Source organism: Emys orbicularis, chromosome 3 (assembly GCF_028017835.1).
Source record: "Emys orbicularis isolate rEmyOrb1 chromosome 3, rEmyOrb1.hap1, whole genome shotgun sequence".
In the NCBI taxonomy this organism is placed as follows: domain Eukaryota; kingdom Metazoa; phylum Chordata; order Testudines; family Emydidae; genus Emys; species Emys orbicularis.
Genome location: NC_088685.1, coordinates 159,636,096 through 159,663,907, shown reverse-complemented (window position 1 = coordinate 159,663,907; position 27,812 = coordinate 159,636,096). Strand labels below are relative to the sequence as shown.

The 27,812-nt window shown below is 46.7% G+C and overlaps 1 protein-coding gene across 1 annotated transcript in view; it reads right to left on the bottom strand.

Annotated features, from left to right (window-relative positions):
* DNAH14 (dynein axonemal heavy chain 14) overlaps positions 1-27,812 on the bottom strand; it is a 451,367-nt gene that overhangs the window by 109,394 nt on the left and 314,161 nt on the right. The window contains 3 exon segments of the mRNA XM_065401478.1: positions 389-586; positions 15,824-15,910; positions 19,231-19,425. Coding sequence (XP_065257550.1) covers positions 389-586; positions 15,824-15,910; positions 19,231-19,425 — 480 coding nt within the window.

Below are 27,812 nucleotides of genomic sequence, written 5' to 3'. Positions count from 1 at the left end.
ATGGGTGAACTGTGAATATATCTTGGTAACTAATTAACTTATTGAAGTGTATGATCGCTTTTAAATGTTTCATTTTTTTCTTTCTGTTCAAATTGGTGCCTATTTTTTCACATCAGTGTGAAATAGGAATACAGTTTAGGAAAAAGGATGTTTCTCACTATTTAGCATATAGTCGGAGCCCAATACTGCATCACTGAAATCAATGGGAGTTTTGCTATTGACTTTAAAAGGAAGCAGGACCAAACTTTTAAAGAGCCCAATTTTCAGCCCATGGTCTCCATTTGTTTGTACAAAACATATTTGTATCCGCACAATAGTACAACTCTAAAGCAAGCATGCATGCAAGTACTCTAACTTTAGCAAAAACATCATGTCAGAAAGCATTTACCTGAACTATATCTGAATCAGTGATGAGCAAAACAGTGTTCTGGCCCTCCAGCCCTGTTTGTCTATAGACTCTTTTCAGGTCCTCTATGAAATCTGTGTAGCTGTAACTGTGGGTAACAGACAATCTAAAGAGACTACAGTTTGATAAATAACAGGCTAGGGTCGCACAGGTTATTTTCCCATTTCCATCCAGGCCAACCTGCAGAAAGATATTAGTTATTTATATATATATATATATACACACACACACAATCATGCAGATGGTTTGAGAATCCCTTCACTATAAAGTAGATTGAGAAGAAAAATATAAAATGAAATAACTGTACAACTACAGATATTAGAGAGACAAGGAAGGTGAGGTAATATCTTTTATTGGACCAACTTCCATTGGTGAGAAAAGTTGGTCCAATAAAAGATATTACTGTACCTATCAGGTCTCTCTCCTGGAACCAATATGGCTACAACAACACTGCATACAACTACAGAGATGACTATCAGTTCAGCAGACAGTTGCTGCAGTAGTTCTGCCACTTGAATGTGTAGCTCTGGAAGGTAGCATGCAGATGTTTCCACTTTTTTCTGTGCACCAGTTTATTTGCTTCAGTTAGAGTACTGAGATGACATAAATGCTATGCAGCGGGACATGACAGACATTTAAACACCTTTATACAATTCCATTCACTTCAGGCAATTTTTATTCATTATTAATAACATTTACCCCTTGTAAAGGGATTTCAACACTCTTTAGAACAGTAGATAAATATTATTAACTTCATTTTACAATAGAAACACTGAGGCACGGAAAGGTTAAGCTGTCTGTCCATGGTCATAAAATGAGTCACTGGTATAGCCAAAAATAGAACCTAGATCTTCTAACTTCCAGGTTCTTGCCATAGATACTAAACCACCTTGCCTTCTAAATTATCATCAGATATTGCAGTACAGAGTAGGCAAGTGTATTTAGAGCTAGATTCACAAAAGGACTTAGATGCCTAACTGCCACTTCAGGTCCCTAAATCACAGAATCAACCCTCTGGTTACCTGCCCCTGAACCCTGTAGGTACCTAAAAATCACTCTATGTCTATTTTTTTGCAGTAAGAGTTCCCTAATCAGCTATGTTTCTGCTTCTGAACATGTGCACTGAAGCTTCATGCCAGGTATCTGTATGCCTATGACGATTTTATAATCCATACTGGCCCTTATGTCTGTCATTATTTGTAGGGATTGACTATATCATGAGAGTGGAGTTATGGCCCTGAGCTCCAAAATGTCAACATGAAGGATGGACTTCTGAATAGTCCAGCTGCCCCTGATAGTATGATCTTGCAGATGAGCTCCCCATTCTAAAAGGGATGTGTCCAAAACAACTGTGACAGTGGGGGGTGGGGGGGAGGGGAGGATGGAGATGGTTGATGATATCCCTGAGCATATCTTGTTTGGATTCTTCCACCAATCGAGGGAAAGTAGCATATGACATGGAATGGAAAGAAGTTTGTTTAGATTGTGTCTGCTGTGAATGTAAACTGCTCTGAGTCAGGCCTGGCAGCAGTAGAGATGTAGGTGAGCGTAGGGTGACCAGATGTCCTGATTTTATAGGGATAGTTCCAATATTCGGGGCTTTTTCTTATACAGGTGCCTATTACCCCCCTCCCGATTTTTCACACTTGCTATCTGGTCACCTGAGGTGAGTGTGTAGGATGACAAAGGTGCATGTGCCATGTGACCAAGGAATTGTAGATATGACCTGGCAGCTACCTGAGAGCTCAATTCAACTCAGCAGTAAATGTGATAGAGTGAGGAATCCTCTGGTATGTAAGCTCTGGATGTTGTAGCATCGAAAATAGTCTCTATGAACTCTATTCATTGCACAGGTAAGAGGCAGGACTTTCTGGTGTTGTGCTGAAGGCCAAGCACATTGAACAGAGTCACAGCTTTCTCTACAGCAGTTCAAACTTCGATGTAGGAATGTCCCTTGAGAAGCCAACCATCAAGATAGGGGAAGATCATTCCCCATCGACGAAGCTGTGTGGCAACTACTGCCATAAATTCTGTGAACACACATGGAGTGGCAGAGTCCAAATGGCAGGATCCAATATTGATAGTGGTTCTGACCAACAAGAAAGTGTAGAAACCTCATGAGAGAGGTATATTGCGATATGAATATATGTGTCTTAAAGGCTGAGAGTTGTGAATCAATCCTCTGAATCTAGGGATGGTATGTTAGCTGCAAGTGTCACCATCTTGAACTTCTATACCTTGACAAAGGTACTCACCATCCTGAGATCTAGGATCTCCATCTGTCCTCCTTTTGTGGGAGCCAGGAAGTATTTGTAATAGAATCCCCTTCCGCTGTACTGAGAGGGAATTAGTTACACAGCTGCAATGTGGAGGAAGAACAGAACCTCTTGCCTCAGGAGAAGTTTGGGAGACGTCCCTGAAAAGGGATGGGTAAGGAGAGTATGGAATGGAAATGAATGGAGTAGCCCAATTTTATAACCTCAAAAAACCCATCTGTTGGAAGTAATCTGCTCCCAAGAGGTGTGGAAATGAGAAAGATGATTTCCAAAAGGTCAGAAGACGGACTGGGTTGGATGATGCAGCATCAAATCCAGGATGAGGGGATGTTCTTGACTCTCAACCAAGGCATCAAAACAAATGCTTGGCTGATGATGGCTATTGCACTGATACAGGTGGAGCAGTTCAGAATTTTCCCTTCTACATTCTGTGTTTCTTTTTGGGTGATTCTGGTGACATGTGATAGGCAGAGAATTGAGATCCATGGGATCTCTGGGCTGTCTAAGACCAACTAATTCTCCTTTTGTTTGCAGGTATGTATACTCCCAGTGAGCAAAGGGTTGCCCTTGAGTTTTTAAGAGAATGTGGGGACTCATCGGTTGACTCGCTAAACAACTTGAGCCCATCACAGGGAAGGTCTTCTACAATATTTTGGACCTCACATGGGAGGACTGAGGACTGTAGCCATGAAGCTTAGCCCCTAACAGCAAATGTCAAGATGGAATAAGCTACAATGTCAGCTGCATTAAGAGAAGCTTGTAAAGTCATTCTTGCCAGGAGTTGGCCCTCAGCAAGGGTAGCCTGAAACTGTTCCTTGTGTTCTTGTGGAAGATGTTCAATAGAGAATTGAATTTTGTGTAGCCAATGTGATTGTATTGTATTTAGCAAGAATCACCTAGCAATTAGCAATTCGGAATTGCAGGGTAGCAGATGAGTAGCTCTTGCGACATCCATATGAGAGTTAGGTGCCTTGGAGAGCTGCTGATGGCAGGCCACCCAGGGATCCTAATATGGGCATTGGGGAGAGCCACAAGGAAATGGAGTCAAGTATCAGAGGGGTAGCCGTGTTAGTGTGAATCTGTAGAAAGCAACAGAGGGTCCTGTGGCACCTTTAAGACTAACAGAAGTATTGGGAGCATAAGCTTTCGTGGGTAAGAACCTCACTTCTTGCATCTGAAGAAGTGAGGTTCTTACCCACGAAAGCTTATGCTCCCAATACTTCTGTTAGTCTTAAAGGTGCCACAGGACCCTCTGTTGCTTTCTAAGGAAATGGAGGAGGCATCCAGGCTTGGTCATACCAAAGAGGATGCTGAACAGACCAACCAAGTTCACATGGGTCTTTAAGTGTTCCTTGAGGAAGCAGATTCAGTGAAGTCAGGCCTAGGATGATGAGCAAAGGAGCCCTGAACAGACATTTGAGAGTCTGAAGAGCTATCATCTGCATTGTCCAAAGGGGAGGCAGATGATGGTGGCGTGTCTGTCTGTCCATCCCCATTGGTACCAGGGAACTCAGTGGTATCGGCGATAGAGGAGGTACTAGAGATTATGCAAGCTGCAGTACTGGGGGTCTGAGCTCAATAAGGGAGACTCAAGTTTGTCAGAGATAAATAAGTCTTTGAAGCATCTGAACTTCTGGGATACTGAGTGATTGTGTGCAGAAACTTGATAGTCCCAGACATAGAAGCACCTGTGGTACCAACAATGGTGCAGAGTACGGTGGCACCTGCTGGATGACAGGTCTGCGTACTGAAGAAGCAGCAGATGTTGCAGATGGTACCACTGTCTTTGGGGTCTCTAGTTCCTCACTCATGCCCCAATGGTACTGAGGAATGCTTTGGTACCAAATGGCATATGCCAAGGGTGGCCAAAATTACTGATCCTCCCTGACACATACGATAATCTTCAGAAATTCAAGAGCCACAACACACACACAACCTGCCCCACAGGGCAGCACCTGCCGGGGCGTGGGACTTCTGCCCCAATACCCAACTGCAGGGCAGAAGCCCCTAGCCCCACCAACCTGCCACAGGGCAGAAGCCCCATGTTCTCTTCCCCAGTCTGGTAGGTGGCGAATGGGGTGGGGGACTCCAAGAGCCGCACTTTAACTGTAAAAGCACCACATGCGGTTCACAAGCCGCCGTTTGGCTATGTCTACCATATATTGTGAGTCTTACCATGAGGGTTCAATTTAGAAGCATCCTCTGTACCAAGACTGCTTGAAGCCTCTGCAGTACCCATTATGGGTGCTGGGTTTCAGGTATGGCAGCTCTCTTAAGGCCCGCTTCTTTTTAAGGAAATTTAGAGCTCCTCTTAGCCTAAGGCTTCTCAGTGTTGCTTATAGACCCGTCTCTCAAAGATTTGGGAGGCAAGCAAACTGAAGAGGCTGACAGGGCGCTGTTGTGGCTCATAGGGTACTGTACAAGGGGAGTCTCTGGGCCTGGATCTGAGGTGAGACAGAGGTTCCACAATGAGACAACAAAGATTTACCTTTCTCTCTTTTTTGGAATGACTCTTGAATCCTGTGAAGATCATACACTTTGAAGGTTTGTGTGTATTCCCCAAACAGTGGATACAGTGTGAGGGGCCATCACTGACTGGGAAGAACTCTTGGCAAGTGAGGTAGCAATTGAAACCTAAAATTTCAGCATGCACCAAGAAAAGAGAGCTCCTTGACAAGGGGGGAGGGCAGGCAGGGTAAAAGCCTCAACTAAAGGAACCCTCTCCCCCCCAAAATCAAGAAATCAAACACACTCAAAAAAGTAGAAAATTATAAAACCAGGTAAAATAAAACTAAACAGTCTAAACTAAGGAGAACCAGCAAGGCAAGAAACTGCATGAGTAGATGCTACCAGATGTTTCATCTGAGGCCAAGATGGTCAAGAAGGAACTGAGGGCGATTTGTTCATTGCAGCCCTATATAACCTTGGTATAATGCACAAGAATAGCTAGGGCATGTGTACAAACTGAAAGTGCACTGCTGCTGAAAATCTTTGACTGAAAGTGCATGAGGTACATCTGAAGTGGATCACCCACAGGGGCACACGTGAAGAAGAACAGTGATTGATGATGGCACTGATATCCTGACCTGTTCAGAAAACAGTATTGTCTGGGCCATGCTGGTGTGATGAGAATCATGGAAGCTGAGTCTTGTTTGAGCGTCATTAAAATGCTTGGAATCAGCGGAATTGGAGGGTAAGCACAATGAAAACCTATAGACCATGAGATCATGAATGTGTTAGCTACAGAGCCTGGACTGATTCCTGCCTTTGTGCAATATCTCCAGCCTTTTTTATTGAGGCCTGTGGCAAACAAAGCCATAATATAACCCCATTTCCAGAGTATCAAAACAAGTAATAGATGTCTTCAAAGATCATTTGTAGTCTGATGCAAACTGTCTGCATGAACGTTCCAAAAACCTGATAGATGAACTACTTTCAGGGACACCTGATGTTGTATACACCATTCTCAAAGTAGCATTTCTTGACATAAGGGTGCTGATTTTAGCTCCTCATCCCCCAGTTGTCTGTTTATATAAAACATGGCAGAGGAATTGTCCATCCTGATTTGAACAACCTTGTCTTGAATCAGATGAAGAAAGAATATACAAGCCAGATAAACAGTTTGAAGTGCCAACATGTTTATATGTAGAAGGATCACTTTCTGAGATCATAATGCTCGAGTCTGCTGATGTAGAATGTAAGCCTCCTAACCTAGTTTGGAGGTATCCATTATCATTGTTAGAGATGGCTGAAGAGGCATAATGGAAAGCCCACACAAACTTGAGAAGGGTCTAATAATTAGTAAAGAGACATCAGAACTTGAGGAACACTGACAATCTTATTTATGCTTTGTGTAGATAAACTGTTGTCTTCAACCATAAATGGAGAGGACGAAGTCAGAGCCTGGCATGAGGAGTGACTAACACACATGGTGCCATGTGCCTTCCTAGTTTCAGGCACATTCTGACAGCATTATAGAATTTCTTTGTACATGCAGGATGATATTCACTAGGTTGTCAAATCTGGTTTTGAGGAAGATATTCTGATGCTGTATTGAAATCTATCAAAGCACTGATAATTCTTTCTCAAAAAGCACTACTTGTAGAGGGAACATTGGAGACAGACTGATTTGACTAACCAGGATCTGAGTCAGTTCTCATGGATGTATTTAGAGATACATCCTGAATTTAATGTCCTTGTTCTGAGACAGTTTGCTTAAAGAACTGCAGATAGCACATTCATTATGAATATGTCCCTCACCTAGACAGTAATGACATTTTTCATAAGTATTTCTGGGCAGTGTAGCAACATTACTTGAGGGGCATGTTTTGAAACCAGGAGATTTAGGAGCTGACAAAGTTGCCTATCACTCGGTACTGGAATCCAACTAAATGTTAAAAATACCTTAAAATACTAACACTAACATACTAATAAAAAACTAATCTAAAGCTGACTAAAAACATATTTACAACAAACTAAATTACTTGAGTTTAAAGCAGCGGTAAGAGACTGCTAAAGTATTCAATCTCCACCCTAAGCCTGTGGTTGAAGGAACTGAGAGGTAGTTGGTCCACCCTACTCCTTTCTGCCCTCCAGAGGGAGAGCACAAGGACATTCAGTGATCATATGCAGACAAACAGGTGATTGCAAGCCACGAAAAAGTTCTGATATCTGGCAGTAGGAGGCACACAATATGAAGAGCAGAAGACATGCAAGCAACCACTTGATGAAGAATCAAAAGCTTGGAATTATGTAAGGAAACCATAAGAACACAATAAATGAATCTACTAACTTCTTAGGCCCACCAGTTTTTTATATCTTCCCTTACATATTGATACACTTTTCCCAATTTAATTGCTCTTAAAACACATAGCCTAAGTTTTGGCCGAACCAATCCAACTGTGCTAAAATATATATTCTACTGATGCTGAGATACCTACATAGGAGTCTTTTAAAAATTGACTAAATTCTAAATCCACGTTTCCCTCATCTATAATTTTACTTCCAAAATTTTCTTACGAACAGAACTGAAACCTAGACATTTTAACTTCATAGTTTGTTGCCCCGATGACCAACGTAGCAGAGGAATAAATCTTCTTTGTTTCTTATCTGATGTAGCTGACTGAGAAGCACTAGAAGTCTTAGATTTTTCTGAGGCAGTAGAAACCACCAGAGAATTAGCAAGGGGATGCATAAAGAATTCTTCATGCAGAATCTGATAAAGATTGTCTTCATTTTTGGAAATTGCAGACACTTACACAGGTGATAGACAGATGTCTCTTGCTGCCTCTATAGCAGTTTTCAAACTTTTTGAGCTGAGCCCCCCTACCTTTTGAGGTACAATTTTTGGTTGCACCCCTCCCCCCCAGTCCAGACAAAAATAGACACATGCAAAAGTATGCTTGACAGCCTACTCATAAATCTAAGAGAGACCTTAATAGAACTTTAAATTGCCTACACCTGTAAATTTCAAATACACAGATGCTTAATGTAAAGGGTGTGCCTGTTCCTTTGCAAACAGTTTATCAATTTGTGGTGAGATTTTTTTGAAACCGACACTCTGAGATTGACATAGAATCATAGAAGATTAGGGCTGGAAGAGACCTCAGGAGGTCATCTAGTCCAACCCCTGCTCAAACCCCCTGCTTTGTCGAGCTGGGCCTTAAAAACCTCTAAGGATAGAGATTCCACCACCTCCTTAGGTAGCCCATTCCAGTGCTTCACCACCCTCCTAGTGAAATAGTTTTTCCAATCTAGACCTCCCCCACTGCAACTTGAGACCATTGCTTCTTATTCTGTCATCTGCCACCACTGAGAACAGCCTAGCTCCATCCTCTTTGGAACCCCCTTTCAAGTAGTTGAAGGCTGCTATCAAATCGCCCCTCACTCTTCTCTTCTGCAGACTAAATAAGCCTAGTTCCCTCAGCCTCTCCTCGTAAGTCATGTGCCCCAGCCCCATAATCATTTTCGTTGCCCTCTGCTGGTCTCTCTCCAATTTGTCCACATCCTTTCTATAGTGGGGGACCCAAAACTGGAAGCAATACTCCAGATGTGGCCTCACCAGTGCCAAACAGAGGGGAATAATCACTTCCCTCGATCTGCTGGCAATGCTCCTAGTAATGCAGCCCAATATGCCAGTAGCCTTCTTGGCAACAAGGGCACACTATTGACTCATATCCAGCTTCTCGTCCACTGTAATCCCCAGGTCCTTTCTGCAGAACTGCCGCTTAGCCAGTCAGTCCCCAGCCTGTAGCCATGCATGGGATTCTTCCGTCCAAAGTGCAGGACTCTTCACTTGTCCTTGTTTAACCTCGTCAGATTTCTTTTGGCCCAATCCTCCAATTTGTCTAGGTCACTCTGGACCCTATCCCTACCCTCCAGTGTATCTATCACTGCCCCCATCTTAGTGTCATTCACGAACTTACTGAGGGTGCAATCCATCCCATCATCCCTCCCCTTCCAGTCTCGAACAGTACTTTGTCTTTAGCACAGCCAGTGCAGAGAATCCGATCTTACACAAATAAGATGAACAAAACAGTAAAAGAGCTTCGGTCACCCACGTTGACAAAGCTGGAGGTTCTTATCCAACTTTCAACCAAAAATCCTCCATAGACTGTTTTTTAAATTGAATTTCCAGTGTTATATCACTCTGAAGTTCAATCAGCTTCTCCTGAATGTCATTTGAGAAATGAGACAGTCACTGCCTCAGCTACAAAAGGTTGGATAATCCAATCATTCCGGGGCGCATTTCCTTTGGGAAAATATTTATCCAAACTGTCTCTGAGAGAAGTCAAGCAATTCTTGATTGAATTATTGAGTGTTGTGGAGCCAGATTCTGTTTCATTGATAGCATCAGTTAACAATGGGAATGGAATGCTTAAACTAGTTTTGATCTTTGTTTTCCAGAGATCTAGCTTTCTCTTGAATGCTGTCATCTTGTTGTGCAGGTCAAAAATAGTACTTTATGCTCCCTGCAATGAGACATTTAGAGAATTCAGTTTATCAAAAATATCAGCAAGGTAAGCCAAAAACACAAGCCAGCGGAGATCACACAGTGCATCAGTGTTGCTGAAATTCAAATCCAATAGAAAAGGTCAATCTTCATTTCTCAGTTCATAAACGTGTTGCAACTCTTTCCCCCTGGATAGCCACCTAACTTCCAGTGAAACAACAAAGCATTGTGCTCCACTCCCATTTCTGCACAAAGCATTGCAAAAAGATGCGCCTTTGTGGGTTGCGTCTTGCTAAAATTCACGATTTTAATAGCAGAATTCAGAACATCAGTAAGTTCCCGATCTATGTTTCGCATTGCCAGGGCTTGGCAGTGTATCATACATGAGTTCACAATATATGTGGAGCAATTTCAAACACTTTGGCTTTCAAGCCTGCACTACCTCCAGACACAGAAGGGGCTCCATCCATGCAGATTCCGACAGAGGCTTCCCACTTCAACTCATGATAAGTTAGGAAGTCATTTAAAATGTTAAACAGTTCAGATCCAGTTGCATAGAGAACAAAAAATCTTCCAATATTGATATTTCGTGAGAGTACTGAATGTAAGCAATTAAATGAGCTTTTTTTATATCTCTCTCATTTCATCCAACTGGTTTGCAAATAAAATGGATTGCAATTGAGAGATAAGCTGTGCCTTGATATTTTCTGACATCAGAGATTCATCAGCTGACTGTGTTGTCTGATAGTGGGATCATTTTTAACCAAGAATCGTCCTACAAATGTCAATTGCAGCTGGGAGTATCAGTTTTTACCCAGTTGTGTAGAGCTTTTTATTCTTGACAATGTAGTATGCAACTTGATATGATGCTTTAAAGAATTATAGGGATGGATACCACATTTTTCATTGTGTTTTTTTATTAATTTCTTGTAGCTTTCATTCGAAAAAATCGCTGTTCTTTCCTACCAGATTGCTATGTTTTGTTTCTAAATGGCATCTTAATTTCTTAGCTTCAGGCTATTGTTTGCTACAGTTACTGCACACACTACCTATTGAGGCCTAATTTCTCCATTAACTAGGGTTACCATACGTCCGGATTTCCCCGGACATGTCCGGCTTTTTGGTGCTCAAATCCCCGTCCGGGGGGGAATTTCCAAAGAGCCGGACATGTCCGGGGAAATAGGGAGGCATAAGCCAGGGTCCACCCAGCACGATCCACTGGGGCCGCAGCGCAGCCCAGCTGCCCCGGTTACAATGCTCGGGCGGGGAACGGGGGGGGGGGGGGGAGGGGGGCTCGGGCTTCCCTCGCGGGCGGGGACCCCCCAGCCACTGGGGGACTCTTCCTGTGGCCCCGTTGCCCCGCGCAGCTCGGAACCCGGCGCCGCGGGAGCTGTTTCCGGCGGGGACAGACAGGCCGGGGAACGTGCTCGGCAGCAGGAAGGAAGCTGCGGCCGGGGCTGCAGGGACCCGCGCCGCCGAGCGTCTGAAGCCCCCAGGAGGCAGAGGCTGCCGGGTGAGCGGGGGAGCAGGGCAGGCGGGGGCATAGAGGCTGCAGGGGCAGGGGGGTGCAGGGGCAGGGCAGGCGGGGAGTACAGGGGCTGCAGGGCGAGGAGGAGCAGGGCAGGGGCATAGAGGCTGCAGGGGCGGGGGGGGGTGCAGGGGCTGCAGGGCGAGTGGGGAGCAGGGGTCACAGAGGCTGCAGGGGCGGGGAGGTGCAGGGCGAGTGGGGAGCAGGGGTCACAGAGGCTGCAGGGGCGGGGGGGTGCAGGGCGAGTGGGGAGCATGGGTCACAGAGGCTGCAGGGGCGGGGGGGTGCAGGAGCTGCAGGGCGAGTGGGGAACAGGGGTCACAGAGGCTGCAGGGGCGGGGGGGTGCAGGGGCTGCAGGGCGAGTGGGGAACAGGGGTCACAGAGGCTGCAGGGGCGGGGGGGTGCAGGGGCTGCAGGGCGAGTGGGGAACAGGGGTCACAGAGGCTGCAGGGGCGGGGGGGGTGCAGGGGCTGCAGGGCGAGTGAGGAGCAGGGGTCACAGAGGCTGCAGGGGCAGGGGGGCGCAGGGGCAGGGCAGGTGGGGGGCGCAGAGGCTGCAGGGGCGGGGGGGTGCAGGGGCTGCAGGGCGAGTGGGGAGCAGGGGTCACAGAGGCTGCAGGGGCGGGGGGCTGAAGGGCGAGTGAGGAGCAGGGGTCACAGAGGCTGCAGGGGCGGGGGGGCTGCAGGGCGAGTGGGGAGCAAGGAAGCACTTAGCAACCCCCAACCAAGATCAGAGCGGGAGGGAGGAGGGGGAATGCAGGGTGCTCAGAGGAGGGGGCAGAGACTTTGGGGAAGGGGCGGAGTTGGGGCGGGGCCGGGGTGGGGAAGGGGCGGAGTTGGGGCAGGGCCAGGGCCCCCGTGGAGTGTCCTCTTTTTTCAGTGTTGAAATATGGTAATCCTACATTAACTGCAATGGAAGTGAAACCAAAATCCAAATATGCTTCATCAGATCTTCTTGTTTTTGCAGATTTTTTCTCTGTATCAACTTTAGCCATTTCAGCTTCTGGCTTCTGTTTTGGAACACTACCATCTTTTGGGAATAAATACCGAACCATTTTTCACCACACAATGATATGAAAAAAAATATCAAAGTCACCAGCGGAATAAGCACTGCACAACTGCTTATTATAAGGACAGCATATGATACTAAACTGGAAGGCGGGAAAGGTAGCTGTTGCTATAGAAATGATGGGCGGGCAGCAGGGTTCCCACTATCAGCCCCTGGTGGCTGGCAGTGGTGTTCCCGCTGTGAGCCCTGGGCCCAGGGCCGTCCTTAGGCATACGTGGCTGCGTAGGGCACCTAAAAATTTGGGGCACCCCTGGGTCTTAGTGTCCACCCTCCCGCCTCTTCCTATCCCTGTTCTGACCCTTCCTGCAGGCTCCCACCACAGCTGGCTGCTGCAGCCTGGAGAGTCTTCCTCCCGAGGGGGATCAAGTACTTAAAAGTGAAAAAGCCTTCCAGCCTGCTAGACCTATTAGCACAACACTGAAACTTTTAAAGAGCCATTCAAGTGGTAATGAAGCCATTTAACAGGCATTTGCCAACCCCCAGGTATATACTGTCAGTTTCTGAGTTTACTGACAAAAACAGTTGTCCATTACTGTAATATTTACTCAGAACATGTTAGTCTACAGGACTTCCATTTAAAATTTGCTTTAAAAATATTTCATTAGTGTGTTGCTGAAGATTATAAAATCACATCTCTAAAAAAATGCTTGCATAGATTTTTAAATGCACAATCTGAGTAGTCATCTTTAGCCTTAAATGCTTGGATCGTCAGACATATAGTTTTTTTTAAATAAATCATTCAAAAGATCCCTTATCTAAAATACACATGCGAGCCCAGGCTGCCGTCGGGCATAGGAGCACCAGTTTAATACTACTACATAGGGCCCCATAAATCCTAAGGACAGCCCTGCCTGTGCCGGTGGGGGGCTCCAGCTCTCAGCCTCGGGGGCTTCACTCTCATCCCCATGGGCTCCCGCTGGGATTCCTGGGGCAGCAGGGGCTCCTGCTGAGAGCCCTGGGATGGCTTGTGCCTGGGTCTCTTGGTGTTAGCCCCGGGGCAGCTGGTGGCTGAGGCTCCTGCTGTTAGATCCCAGGGCGGCTGGCAGCTGGGGTCCTGCACCCCTGGAACATTCCTTCATGCCCCCCGGGAGGCACGCCACACACTTTGAAAACCTCTGCTCTACAGACTCATAATAATGAGCAGCATAGCTCTTTCATTATCTTTAGCCTGTTTAACATCCAAAACACATTTTTTCTCAATTGCCATTGATACCAGGTTCAGGGCATCTAAGGTCCAGTGCACCATGTTTTGGAACTGTATTAGGTTGTTTGGTGGTGATATTCAAGAACACTCCACATTGTCTCACAAACTCCTCTTGAGGAGAGCAGATATTCTGTATATTAACTTCATCATCACCAACCTCAGATTATTAGTGATCTTGGCTATAGGTGATGATACTAGTGCTGGTGCCTCAACAATAGGGATATCCACAGAAGAGCAAACAAAAGAGAGCGAATGAGCCTTTGACATCTTGAGAGGACAATGGGAGTGAGATGAGGCTGGACGCCTAGATCTCCTTCTATGATGTCTAAAGTTCTCCACAAGTGGAGCAAGAACCACGTGAAAAAGGCCACATCCTTATGCAGGTTATGGCATAAAATACCACCAGCAGGCCCAAGAGTACAGATAAGAATAGCTCCTGTTGGAACTAGCAGAGGATGAATAGTCCCTAGAGTCCAAAGCCCCACTGGCCAAGAACTATCTGGAAGCGCCTCAATGTCTATTCCTGAAGTCACCAAAGTTTATCTGATCCATCTCTGGAACTGAAAGCACAAAGTGGGAGAGTGACTGTTAGTGTCTTCACCTGACTCACCTACAGTATGAACAAAAGCTAGTGTACTGAGATGTCAGCACCAGTCAGTTGAGGTTGGCGTTAAGATAGGAATTCTAAGGTGTCTTTGGAAATTGCATCAGGACACAGAAATAGTAGTCAGGTGTGTAAATTATGGTGCCAAAGACTCTGGATCTTAATTCCGGTCTCGAGAGTATTTTTGTTTGTCCTCTCCTTCAAATATTTTCTCTTCTCCCTATGCTTTAGGGAAGAAGGAAACAGTTGTGGGGCCTCCATATATGTTGCTGAAAGTTCTGGTGGGGCAATACTAGCTGTGTAATCATGGGAGACTTCAATTTGCTGGATGTCTTGTGCTGCCAGTACTAAAACATCCTTGGAATTTCTTAGTATTATAGATGACAATTTCCTAACTCAAAAAGTATTGCATCCCACACAGGGAAATTCTATATTAGACATCATCTTCACAGATAACGAGGAGGGTAATACAATGAATGCCAATGAAAATGGGTTTGCGGAAAATAGATTCTGTCAAACTAACTTGATATCTTTTTTGATGAGATCACAAGTTTGGTTGAGAAAGGTAATAGTGTTGACATAATATACTTAGGCTTCTGTAAGGCATTAAACAATTTATTTAAAAACTAGAATAATATAAAATTAACATAGCACACATTAAATGGATTAAGAGCTGACTAACTGATAGGTCTCAAAATGTAATAATAAATAGGGAATCATCATTGAGCAGGTGTGTTTCTAGTGGGTTCCCACCAGAACTGGTTCTTTACCCTATGCTAGTCAACCTTTTTATCACTGATAAAGTTTGCAGATGACACAAAAACTGGGGAGCAGTAAATAATGGAGAGGATAGATGTAGCAAGAATCTTTTAATGTTCTCATCACTTAACTTTTAACTTTATTATAAGTTTGCATTCATAGACCAGGATTAGAGTGTAATGTTTCTAATATAAAAACATTCTAATATATGTTTTATTATTGTAAATATTTCAGAGTGACACAGAAATTCAAATAAAATCTGGAAAAAAATAAATTCCAGGTTTTTCACAACTCAGGCTGGATAACTACTTACTTCTTAATATCATACTTATTGGATATCTTTAATCAGCTGTCCCCCAAGCCTGAAAGAGCCTGTATGGTCTGGGGCTGCCCAGCTCGTTAGGGAGAACCAGAGCAGGAAAAGTTCATGGCCTTACTGAAGCACCAGCTGGGACCTAAAAGACACCTCAGAGACCCTCACATATGTACAGAGTGCTGTATAGGAAGTGGAAGGCTTTTGTGCCCTGCTACCGCCAAGTAGGGGAACTGGTAGCTTCCAGCTGCTGCCTCCACAAAGTTCTTTACATGTCTGGGTGCAACAACTACACAAGGTATGCCCTTCTCGAAATATAAGATTGGAGGAATGACTACCTGATTCTTGCAGAAAGTTAGAGGAGAAGGGAGCAACTGCCTCCAACAAAGACTTCTCAAGGTAAAGGATTCCTGGAGACTTTTGGGGTGACATGTTCATACAAGGAACATGGATGGATGGATAACATTATTCAGTGCCAGAATAATTTATTTTAAAATACAATACAAAGCTCAGCTTATTAACCTAAAGATAGTAACCTCAAAAGATACAAGTGCTAGCTCTGATTTTATCTTGCTAGAAAGTAATATGGTTTAGGTGAATCTTCTTAGTAAGTACAGCAAGTGGAAAGTCTGTATAAACCCCCACTTCCATTGGGATTCTTAAATTTTTTAAATTTAGAATTATGTAAATGTTAAAAAATGAATATTCTTACTAGCATCATGTGGCCGCCTGGTTGCCGAAAGACTCTAGCAGCCCTTGTAGTGTGTTCTACAGCTTCCTTAAAGAACACCATTGAAGTCTGGGGAAGCAAAAAAGACAAGCTCACTTCAATAAGAAAGCAGCTGCACATGGCAAGTGATATTTACAGTAGGTAAGTAAGGGGAAGGGGCTAGCCCGGGGGAAACATACCTAGAAGAGCTGGGAAAGACAGCTCAATTCCCATAACTAGAAAAGTTATAATAGATGTTTATTTCTTCTCTTTCCTATCCTCTTGACTGCCTCTCTCAAAGTCACTTACAAAGATCCTCATGCTGCTACCCATATTGCCACTAATCTCCCTGATTCGCTGCACTCTGTCCATTCTATCCAACAATACCCTACTCAGATTGCAAAAGCAAGTACTATAAGCTACAATCTGCTCTTTGTTACAGTGGTGCAGCCCCACTGAAGTTAATTAGCATTACAGTATAAGCATGTATGTAAGGCTTGGTCCACACTGGGGCGGGGGATCGATCTAGGAAACGCAACTTCAGCTACGAGAATAGCGTAGCTGAAGTCGACGTTTCCTAGATCGAACTAAGTTTACTTACTGCGGGTCCACGCGGCGCAGGCAAGCTCCCCCATCGACAGCACTTCCTCCTCTCGGCGAGCAGGAGTTCCGCAGTCGATGGGGGAGCGCTTCTGAGATCGATTTATCGCGTCCAGATGAGACGCGATAAATCAATCCCAGAAGATCGATCTCTACCCGCCGAATCAGGCGGGTAGTGTGGACCTAGCCTGAGAGAAGGATTTAGCTTCATGTGGGACAGAGTGGATTTACAGTAGTGCAGAAGAAGATGGACTAACAGCAGCAGGGACAACCAAAATGACCAAAAATCTCTTGTTCCTTGACTCCCCTCAGTGAGCTTCATGGTCAGGAGAGGGGATTAATTTTTGGGAAATGGAGGGAGATGAGGTGGGGAGGAAAGTTTATGGAAGTATCATTATATGAACCAGTGATGTAGTCACTAAAAACAAATTGTTAGAACTCCAGAAGCTCTTAGGCAGAGATTGTTAACCAGTTTATATAAGGCACCAAACCTTTGCCCCAAATTTTTATGATTCAGTAAAGCTTGGTTAGTTTTTTTCCTCATTATTTTTCAATTTTGTGCAGCATCAGGGCGCAATCCTGGTCTCACTGATGTCAGTGGTAAAATTCCTATTAACTGAAATGGGGCCAGGATGTCACCCCTGTGCTTGGGACAGGAAGCAAATTCATGGAAATACTTAATGAAAGACTGTAATTCCAGCCTGATCAGCAGCAAAAAATATACTTGTACAACCTTAACTTTTAGTTAATGAAGATGTTTGTGTGGAAATTTCCTTGTTTTTTTTTAAATGTGTTGAAACTGTTGTGGGGATAGCAATGGTCTATGGGGAACAGGGAGGCAGCATCTGAAAATAGGAGCACATAGCAGAATTAGACATATCTGCTGACTTCTTTGGGCAGAAATAAAACTTGTGATGATGATTAGCAGAATAATTTGTATTCTGATTAATTTTTAAATTTAAAAAAGAAGCCTGTGGCTGAGATGTGATGCTAATATAGTGTTTATTATTTTGAAAAAAATATATACTTCAATATATTGTATATACTTCTGCCCATACCAGTATGCAAGTAATTTCTATTAATTTCAACTTGAGCATATCTGCAGGCAGAATTTGGTCCGTATACAATATAACAGCCATGACGCAAGCTGATGTCAAATAAGTTGATGTTTACCCCTTTGCCTGTCCTCACTAAAAAACTCTGGTCTGCACTCGGATCTCTCTTGCAAGTAATATAGCAACCTCCTCCTCTCTAGTTCTATGCCTTGCTCTTTTCCCTTCTCCAATCCATTCAATATGCTACGGCTAAATTATTCTTCTTTGCTGTCCATGTCAATTGTCTCTATCATTCAATTTATTTTAGTTCCTTATCCTCACTTTCAAGACTCTACATGTTGCCATCCATCCCTACATCTCAGCACCCTATTTCTCCCTATTCCTCATTTTATATGCCACTCTACCCTCTTTAATGGCCTCAGCACTGTTTCTCCCCTAACAGCATGTTGGGAACTTGTGGGAAGCTGTGCTCTCTACAGCATACAGGAGACACGAACACCATATACAAGTCTAACAAATCAACTCCAACTGCAGTGGAACTGCATCAGTGTATCTCTGAATTTGGGGAACTCTGCACTGACAGGTACAGAGACGTGAAGGCAGAATTTGTGCTATGGATCATTGGCAACAATTCAGTTAGTGAAATTCTCTGGTAACACTTTTAACGTGTATTATTATTTATTAAATTCACAAGAAAGGAGGTCCTATTCTAAGGCTTTAAGAGACATTTCATTAATAGTGTGAATAGGAAAGTAAAGATAACTCCTTGATGACACTGTAAAACTATTCTGATGACAAAAATAATGAAATGTTGTCATGCATTTTTCATGTAATGTTGTCCTTTGGCAACATTAAACATTTATTTAACATTAAACAATGCTAAATTAAGAAAGGATAGCATAGTTTAACTTTCAGTTGGGGAAAAGGAGGGATTTAAAAAAATACTGTATTAATTTAAAATCTAGTTTTGACGTTATTTCTCGTCTCACTGAGTTGATACATAACAATGAGTGGTTGGTAGAAAGGATAAGACCACATGCCATATGGTAAGTAGTCTTTGAAATTTGAGACAAATGGAATCCTTTTTCTTATGATAGCTACTATGATTCAGTAGATTTCATATTATTCTTTTTGAATTAGGGAGAGTTTAACTTTGTCTAGTGACAGTCAGTAACACAGTTACTAGAACAGATTAGTTGGTGAGAGACTATTTATTTATAGGTTTATATTGGTGCTCATCACATAGTACCTGTGTGTCCCCCATACTTTAATGAATTTATCTGCACAGAATCCTTGTGCCATGTTCCAGAAGGGAAACTGAGACCAGAGAGAATAAGTGACCTGTCTAAAGTCATCATGAAAGTCTGTACCAGAGCTAAAAATAGAACCCAGATCTCCTGAGTCTCAGTCCAGTGCATTAACCATAAGATCATCCTTCTACTCTTAACTGAAACCAATGATCCCAATGAAAATAATAAAACACCAATAACTAGCTCTCCTGGACTACATTTTCAAACACACACACCTGTTCACCTGCCATGCTTGCAAAACTCACACTTGTGTACTTAAATACTCACTGCATGCAGATATCAAGTAACTGCGTACTATAATAATTGTCCAGATTGCATGTACAAATGTAAACTAGGTATATTATTTTTTATCACAACTTACATGTCTATACTTGAAAAAACAGCATTTTGGCATGCTCAAAGTATTTCTAAAATGTTATCTTCCAAATTTTAGTTTAATAGCTACAGATAACAAGCCATCTGTTTTTTATACCTTAGTATTCGTTGAGTTCATTTTAGTTTGAAATTCTTCCAAGACAGAAACAAGTTTTTCATAGTTAGTGATGTTTCGATAAATTTTACTTTCAAGAGGTGTGTTCATATCCAGAAAATCCACAAATATGGTAGACTCCTCCATCAATTTTTCTTTGGTCCATGTGATCTATTAAAAATACAATTCAACCTATTAATCTCACCATTTTATATGTTAGAAAGCAATGTTCACTGCTGCTCATAAATCAAATGGTAGTTCTGCCTATTATTGTTTCCCCACAGTTCTTGTTATTAGACCCTCATTTCAGTTGCTCATAACTTTGCCATATTTAAGTGTTTGTATTGAAATTTTCCATATTGGATATCTGTCTAATGATGATTTTTTTTTTTTAATTTACAGCTAGAAAGGTTCAGCCATTTCTGAGAATGAAATTAGGGAAAGTACATTATTTTTGCCATATTAAATGTATGTCCTTTTCTTCTCAAAGATCTAGCGCCTCCATGCTTTGGAGTAGGAACTTTAAATTTGGCAGGTCGTGTTTTGTGTCAGGGATTTACCTTTTCCTGTTACTTTAAAAATCCATCCAAATTTGGCAGAGTTATAAGCCTCTGAAAAATCTCAGGTTGCACTTGCTCAGTAGAATTTAGAAGCTAAAATCTCTGAAGATTTCACCCTCACAGCTCCTAGCACTGACAAAACTGCATATTGTATCCTCACAGAGTGAAGGAGCATGCCTGTAAATGCTGTTCTCAGCTTTTCTGTGATAGGATAGGGCGAGGCACCAGAACTGAGAGCATGAAGACTATCATGTTCTCTCAATGAGGCCCTTTCTGGTTGCCAGGCAGTGTGGAGAAAGAAGAGGCCTGACTGGACTGTAGAAGAGACTAAAGTCAGACCAGGGAATATGGAAAGAAATAGGTTAGGACAAGGATCCTAGTGAGACTGGGACTGGGCCGAGGGGGTGAGGGGTGGAGGAATGTAACTCCCTTGGGGTACCAGGGGAGGAAGTTTGAGACTGGAACTGATTGGACAAGGAGACTGGGACAGAGAGCTGGTGGGCAGACGGAAAACTATGAGTGGCTCTGCAAGCAGACTGGGAGCTGGGGTGGAGACTGAGACTGGAAGCTAGTGAGGGAAATATGGGTGGATGACTGGGAGCCAGTTGGCAGTGGGAAGAGGGCACTAGGATCGGACAAGGAGATAATGGAGGGGAGATGGGGTCTGGCTGGACAATAAGACTGGGAGCGCGCGTGTGTGTGTGTGTCTGTGTGTGTGTTGGGGGGGAACAAGGGTGGTAGGAAGAGGGGACAAATCAGATGAGAATCCAGGTTATGGGGAGAAGAAGTGAGACTGACTGGGCAAAGGGCCTGAGACAAGTTGCTGTGGGGGATGGGAGACTGAGATTAGATGAGGACCTCATGGAAGCAGACTGCAAGCCGGGGGTGGGGAGGAACAGAGTAAAGACTGGAGGCTGGCTGGGGAGAGGGGACTGAACTGGGCAAGGATACTGGGACTAGGATCAGATGCCTGAGTGGACAAGGAGTGGCAGCCAAGGAGAATGGGACTTGGAGAAAAAGCTTGGGGTGGGGAAGAAATAGGATTGTGAGAGGAGCAGTTTGGAAGGGAGTGGCAGAAAGGGTCAAGCAAGAGAGGAACAGGCAAAAATTTCTCTATTACAGCATATTCTACTCCACAGGCCCGACCAGAACCCAAGATTCCTGAGTCTCTCACCATTCCTCTGCTGTCAGCAAATATATGTGAAACCAACTGACAAAGTGCATCTCATTCCCTTCTAGAGCTAGCATAATGAGCTACTATTGCTATCAGTTACTCAGTTAGCTCAAGAGGCAGAGGTCTGTATAGTGGATATGAAGCTTCCAACCCTGATGATGCAGCATCTGGGTGTCATTGGCCTGCTAAACCCAGGGTTGTGAGTTCAATCCTTGAGGGGGCCACTTAGGGATCTGGGGCAAAATCAGTACTTGGTCCTGCTAGTGAAGGCAGGGGGCTGGACTCGATGACCTTTCAGGGTCCCTTCCAGTTCTATGAGATAAGTATATCTCCATATATTATTTCTAGATAGGTATGATGGAAAAGACAGTTACCTTTTCTGTAACTGGTGTTCTTTGAGATGTGTTGCTCATGTCCATTCCACAGTAGGTATGCGTGCTCGCCACGTGCACCGGTGTCGGAAGTTTTTCCCCTAGCAGTAACCGTAGGGGAGCGCCACTAGTGACCCCTAGAGTGGCGCCTCCATGGCGCGGTATAAAGGGCACTGCACTCTCCCCCCACCCTCAGTTCCTTCTTGCCAGACAACTGCGACAGAGGGGAAGGAGGGCGGGATGTGGAATAGACATGAGCAACACATCTCGAAGAACACCAGTTATGGAAAAAGTAACTGTCTTGTCTTCTTTGAGTGACTGCTCATGTGTATTCCACAATAGGTGATTCCAAGCTATATCAAGGTGGATAGGAGTTCACAAATTCTCGGGACGGAACACGGCCCTGCCGAACCTGGTGTCTTCCCTGGTCTGGGACACGATCGCATAGTGCGAGGTGAACGTGTGAACTGAAGACCATGTGGCAGCTCTGCAGATGTCCTGAATGGGGACATGGGCTAAAAAGGAATCACACGAGGCTTGAGCCCTAGTCGAGTGTGCCCTTACAATCAGCGGCAAAGGGATTCCCGCCAGGTCATAACAGGTACAGATGCACAAGGTGATCCAGTTGGAGAGCCGCTGGGTGGAGATTGGCCGACCCCTCATGCATTCAGCCGAGGAGATGAACAGCTGCGAAGACTTCCTGAACAGCTTAGTCTGTTCCAGGTAAAAGGCCAGAGCCCGTCTCACATCCAGTGTGTGGAGGCGGCGTTCCTCACTGGACGCATGGGGCTTGGGGCAGAGGACCAGCAGGAAAATGTCCTGACCCATGTGGTAGGCGGAGACCACCTTCGGGAGGAACGAAGGATGTGGGCAGAGCTGGACCTTATCCTTATGGAACACCGTGTACGGGGGCTCGGAGGTCAGGGCCCTGAATTCCGAGACCCGCCTAGCCAATGTGATCGCCACCAGGAAGGCTACCTTCCACGAGAGGTGCGACTAGGAGCACGTAGCTAGCAGCTCACATGGGGGACCCATCAGCCGGGCCAGCACCAAGTTCAGGTCGCACTGCGGGACTGAAGGCCTAACATACGGGAAGAGACGATCCAATCCCTTAAGGAATCGGACAGTCACAGCATGGGAGAATACTGTGTGCCCCTGCACCGGCAGGTAGAAGGCCAATATGGCCGCCAAGTGCACCTTGACGGACAAGGGCGCCAGGCCCTGGGCCCTAAGGTAAAGGAGGTAGTCCAAAATGAGCTGGATCGGGGCAGCCATGGGTGAAATGCCCTGCTCAGCCGCCCATCGGGAAAACCGAGACCACTTTGCCAAGTAGGCTCAGCGCATGGAGGGTCTCTTGCTTTCCAAGAGGATGTGCTGAACCCCTTCTGAGCACGTCTTTTCCTTCCAGCCTAACCATTGAGAAGCCACACCGTGAGGTGGAGTGCCACTAGGTTGGGGTGGAGGACGCGGCCCTGGTCCTGGGAGAGCAGGTCTGGGTGGGACGGTAACGGCCATGGCAGGGCGACCGCCAGGCTCGTAAGGATCCCTTACCAATGCTGCCTGGGCCACGCCGGGGCAATCAGGAGGACCCGGGCCCTGTCCGGCTTTATCTTTTCCAGGACCTTGCTGATCAGCGGATATGGGGAGAAGGCATAGAGGAACTGTCCTGACCTGGATTGGAGGAAGGCATCGGAGATAGCGCCCCGTCCCAGCCCCCCCCCGGAGCAGAACCGGGGACATCGACGGTTCTGCCGAGTCGTGAACAGGTCCACTTGGGGAGTTCCCCACTCTTGGAAAAGTCTGTGCACCACCTCTGGGTGAAGAGACCACTCGTGCTGAGAGGAGAAGTCCCTGCTCAAGTGATCTGCCTGCGAGTTCCGGGCGCCCGGTAGGTGGTAGGTCTGTAGGCAAATGTCGTGGGCTATACAGAAGTCCCACAGCTTGAGGGCTTCCAGGCAGAGGGCAGAGGATCAGGCCCCGCATTGCCTGTTGATGTAAAACATCGAGGCCGTGTTGTCCATGAGAACCCTGACCACCCTGCTCTCCAGGTGCGAGCGGAAGGCCATGTATGCTAGCCGGACCGCCTTGAGCTCCTTGACATTTATGTGGCTGGCCAGGTCCTGTGCAGACCACAGACCTTGGGTCTGAATGTCTCCCCCATGGGCTCCCCACCCCAGGTCCGATGCGTTGGACATCAGTTCCATTGACGGGGGCCTGCCTCTGAACGGGACCCCACGGAGCATGCTCCCTGGGGAGGACCACCATTGTAGGGAGGCGATCACCGGCCCGGGTACAGTGAGAACCCTGTTCATCCTGTCTCTGGCCTGGGAGAACACGGAGGCCAACCAGAGCTGGAAGGGCCTCATCCTGAGTTTGGCGTGGTGAACCACATATGTGCACGCCGACACGTGACCCAAGAGCTGGAGACATGCTCTGGCTGTTGTCACTGGAAACCTTGTGACTGTGTCGATGAGCCCTTTCAGGGACTCAAACCTGTCCGGTGGGAGGGAGGCTCTGGCCGATGTGGCGTCCAGGATTGCCCCGATAAACTCTATGCGCTGTACCGGGACTAATGTGGACTTGGTGTTGTTTACCAACAGGTCCACAGTTGCGCACGTGGACGGAAGGAGCGCCACGTGATCCCGCACCTGCGACCGGGAGCTGCCCTTGACCAGCAAGTCGTCCATATAGGGGAAGATCTGGATCCCACGGTGCCTGAGGTAGGCCGCCACCACAGTCATACACTTTGTAAATACCCTGGGGGCAGTGGACAGGGCAAATGGGAGGACTGTAAATTGATAGTGTTCCTGTCCAACCGTGAAACAGAGGAAGCGCCTGTGCCCCTCGAATATATGGATGTGGAAGTACGCGTCCTGCAGATCGAGGGCGGCGTACCAGTCCCTGGGATCCAGGGAGGGAATGATGGAGGCCAGGGAGACCATGCAGAACTTGAGCTTCACCATGTACTGGTTCAGGCCTCGCAGGTCCAGGATGGGTCCGAGCCCCCCTTTGGCCTTCGGGATAAGGAAATAGCGGGAGTAGTACCCCTTGCGTTTGAACTCCGCTGGCACCAGTTCCACAACTCCTAGGCCAAGGAGCCGCTCCACCTCCTGCTCGAGCAGAGGCTCGTGATGGGGTCCCCCAGGAGGGACAGGGGCAGAGGGTGGTTGGGCGGGGTAGAGGTAAACTGGAGGGTGTAGCCCCGGGACATGGTGCTGAGGACCCATCGATCTGAGGTCAGCTGCGCCCACTCCGGGAGGAAAGCACACAACCAGTTGGAGAAGGGAAGCTTTACTGTGGGTGGATCCCTGAGGTGAACTGGTAGGTCTCCCCTGGGTGTCCCGTCAAAACTGCCGTTTCCCTGCCTGTTTGCCCTTGGAGGACCCAGGCTGGGGGGCACACCGAGACTGTCTCTGCGGGCGTTTCTTATAGTCCCACGACTTTTTATAAGGGGACTCGTATTTAGAGTGGGTGGCCTGGGTGAGAGCCTGCTGCGGCTTAAACTTAGGTCTAGCCGGAGCTGGACCATAGACATCAAGAGTCTTAAAGCGTAGTGTGGGAGTCTTTCAGGCCATGCAGTTTTATGTCCGTCTGTTCCGCAAACAGAGCCATGCCATCAAACGGGAGGTCCGGCAAGGAGTTCTGCGCCTCACTGGACAGCCCAGACAGCAGGAGCCACAACGCCCTTCTCATGGACACCGCGGAGGCCAGGGACCGCGCAGCCGTGTCCGCAGCATCCAAAGCTGCCTGCAGGTTTTCCCTGGCAGCCGCTGTACCCTCCTCCACCAGAGCTTTGAACTCCTTTCTGTCATGCTCCTGGAGGGAGTCCTCAAACTTGGGAAGAGAGTCCCACAGATTAAACTCATACCAGCCCAGGAGAGCCTGATGGTTCGCCACCCATAACTGGAAGTCAAATAAATTTTCCTCCCAAATGAATCCAACCTCCTTGAATCTTTATTTTTCAGAGATGGGGCTGGTTGGCCCTGCTGCTCCCTGTGGTTGACCGACTCGAACACCAGGGAGTTAGGAGCAGGGTGGGTGTATAGGTATTCATGTCCCTTGGTGGGCACAAAATACTTGCGTTCCGCTCTCTTAGAGATGGGGGGCAATGAGGCCGGGTTTGCCATAAGGCATTTGAAATTTTTGCCACCCCTTCGTGGGGTGGCAAGGCCACCTTGCCCGGTACCGAGGTGGACAGGATGTTATAAAGGGAGTCCGAGGGCTCCTCCACCTCCTCTGCCTGAAGGTTGAGGTTTGATGCCACCGTTTTCAATAGTTCCTGGTGGGCTTTAGAGTCCTCCTGTGGGATGGAGGGAGGAGGGGCCGTAATCGCCTCATCAGAGGAGGGTGAGGAGGCCAGCGCGGTACTTTGCGTGTCCACCGGCACCAGAGGAGCCACCGCCTTGTCACTCTCCGGGCATGGAGTCCCTTCCTCCAGCTTTCGAAACAGACCAGAGTGCCTGAAGACGCGAGCATCATGTACCTTTCCCGGCCATCCCACGTTGATGTTGGTGAAACGTCCCTTGTGATCCACCAGGGCTTGCAGCAGCATTGAAAAGTACCCCTTGCGGTTTATGTAGTCGGTGGCTTGGTGCTCCGGTGACAAGATAGGGATATGGGTTCCGTCTATCGCCCCACCACAGTTTGGGAATCCCATTGCAGCAAAGCCATCCACTATGGCCTGCACGTTTCCCAGAGTCACTACCCTTGATATCACCAGGTCTCTCATTGCCCTGGCAACTTGGATCACAGCAGCCCCCACAGTAGATTTGCCCACTCCAAATTGATTCCCGACTGACCGGTAGCTGTCTGGCGTTGCAAGCTTCCACAGGTCTATTGCCACTCGCTTCTCAACTGTGAGGGCTGCTCTCATCCTGGTATTCTGGCGCTTCAGGGCAGGGGAAAGCAAGTCACAAAGTTCCATGAAAGTACCCTTACGCATGCGAAAGTTTCGCAGCCACTGGGAATCGTCCCACACCTGCAGCACGATGCGGTCCCACCAGTCTGTGCTTGTTTCCCGGGCCAGAATCGGCGTTCCACGGCATGAACCTGCCCCAGTAACACCATGATTTCCACATTGCTGGGGCCTGTGCCTTGTGAGAGGTCTATGTCCATGTCAATTTCCTCATCACTCTCGTCGCCGCGCTGCAATCGCCTCCTCGGCTGGTCCTGGTTTTGCTTTGGCATGTTCTGGCTCTGCATATACTCCAGGACAATGCACGTGCTGTTCATAGTGCTCATAATTGCCGCGGTGATCTGAGCGGGCTCCATGATCCCAGTGCTAGCTATGGCGTCTGGTCTGAAAAAAGGCGCGAAACTAGTATCTGACGGACCAGGGGAGGGAGGGAGGGAGGGGCGAGTGACGACATGGCGTACAGGTACAGGGAATTAAAATCAACAAAGGTGGCTGTGCATCAGGGAGAAACACAAACAACTGTCACACAGAATGGCCCCCCCCAAAGATTGAACTCAAAAGCCTGGGTTTAGCAGGCCGTTGATTTGACAGAGGGAGGGGGAAGCAAATGAATACAGAACAAATCTATTTTTTACATCTTAAGACGACGGTGCAGCATGACTGATAGCCCTCGGCATCTTCTGGGTGCTTGGCAGCAAATACTGGGCGCTTGGCAGTTAGTGTACTACGACTGATAGCCACATTTTTCCTGTATGATGACGATGGCCTTCAGGCCTATTGCACGATCTGCTGCTCAGGGAAGACTCTGCTAACGTGCGATGATCCAACTTGTAATAGGAAAAGACTACGGTTACCAGTCGTAATACACCATCTACTGCCAAAAGGCAAAAGGCTGGTGCAATGCAGCCCTACGGCTGCCAGCACCCAGATCGCCGATGAAGGCTACCAGTCATGCTGCACCGTCTACCGCCAAAAGGCAGTTAGCTGCTGCTGCTGTGTAGCAATGCAGTCCCACGTCTGCCGGCACCCAGATGACATATGGTGACGGTGAGCTGAGCTGAGCGGGCTCCATGCTTGCCGTGGTATGTTGTCAGCACAGGTAACCCAGGTAAAAAGGCGCGAATCTATTGTCTGCCGTTGCTCTGACGGAGGGGGAGGGGCCTGACGACATGTACCCAGAACCCCCCGCGACACTGTTTTGCATCATTCGGGCATTGGGATCTCAACCCAGAATTCCAATGGGCGGCGGAGACTGCGGGAACTGTGGGATAGCTACCCATAGTGCAATGCTCCGGAAGTCGACGCTAGCCTCGGTACTGTGGACGCGGTCCGCCGACTATTGCACTTAGAGCATTTTATGTGGGGACACACACAATCGGCTGTATACATCCGATTTCTATAAAACCGGCTTCTATTAATTTGACCTAATTTCGTAGTGTAGACATACCCTGAGAGTCTGCACAGGCTATATATTAGAAGTTACTGGAAATAATCTATCCCTTCCTTTTGATCTCCAAACTGTGGCTCTCCACTCATGA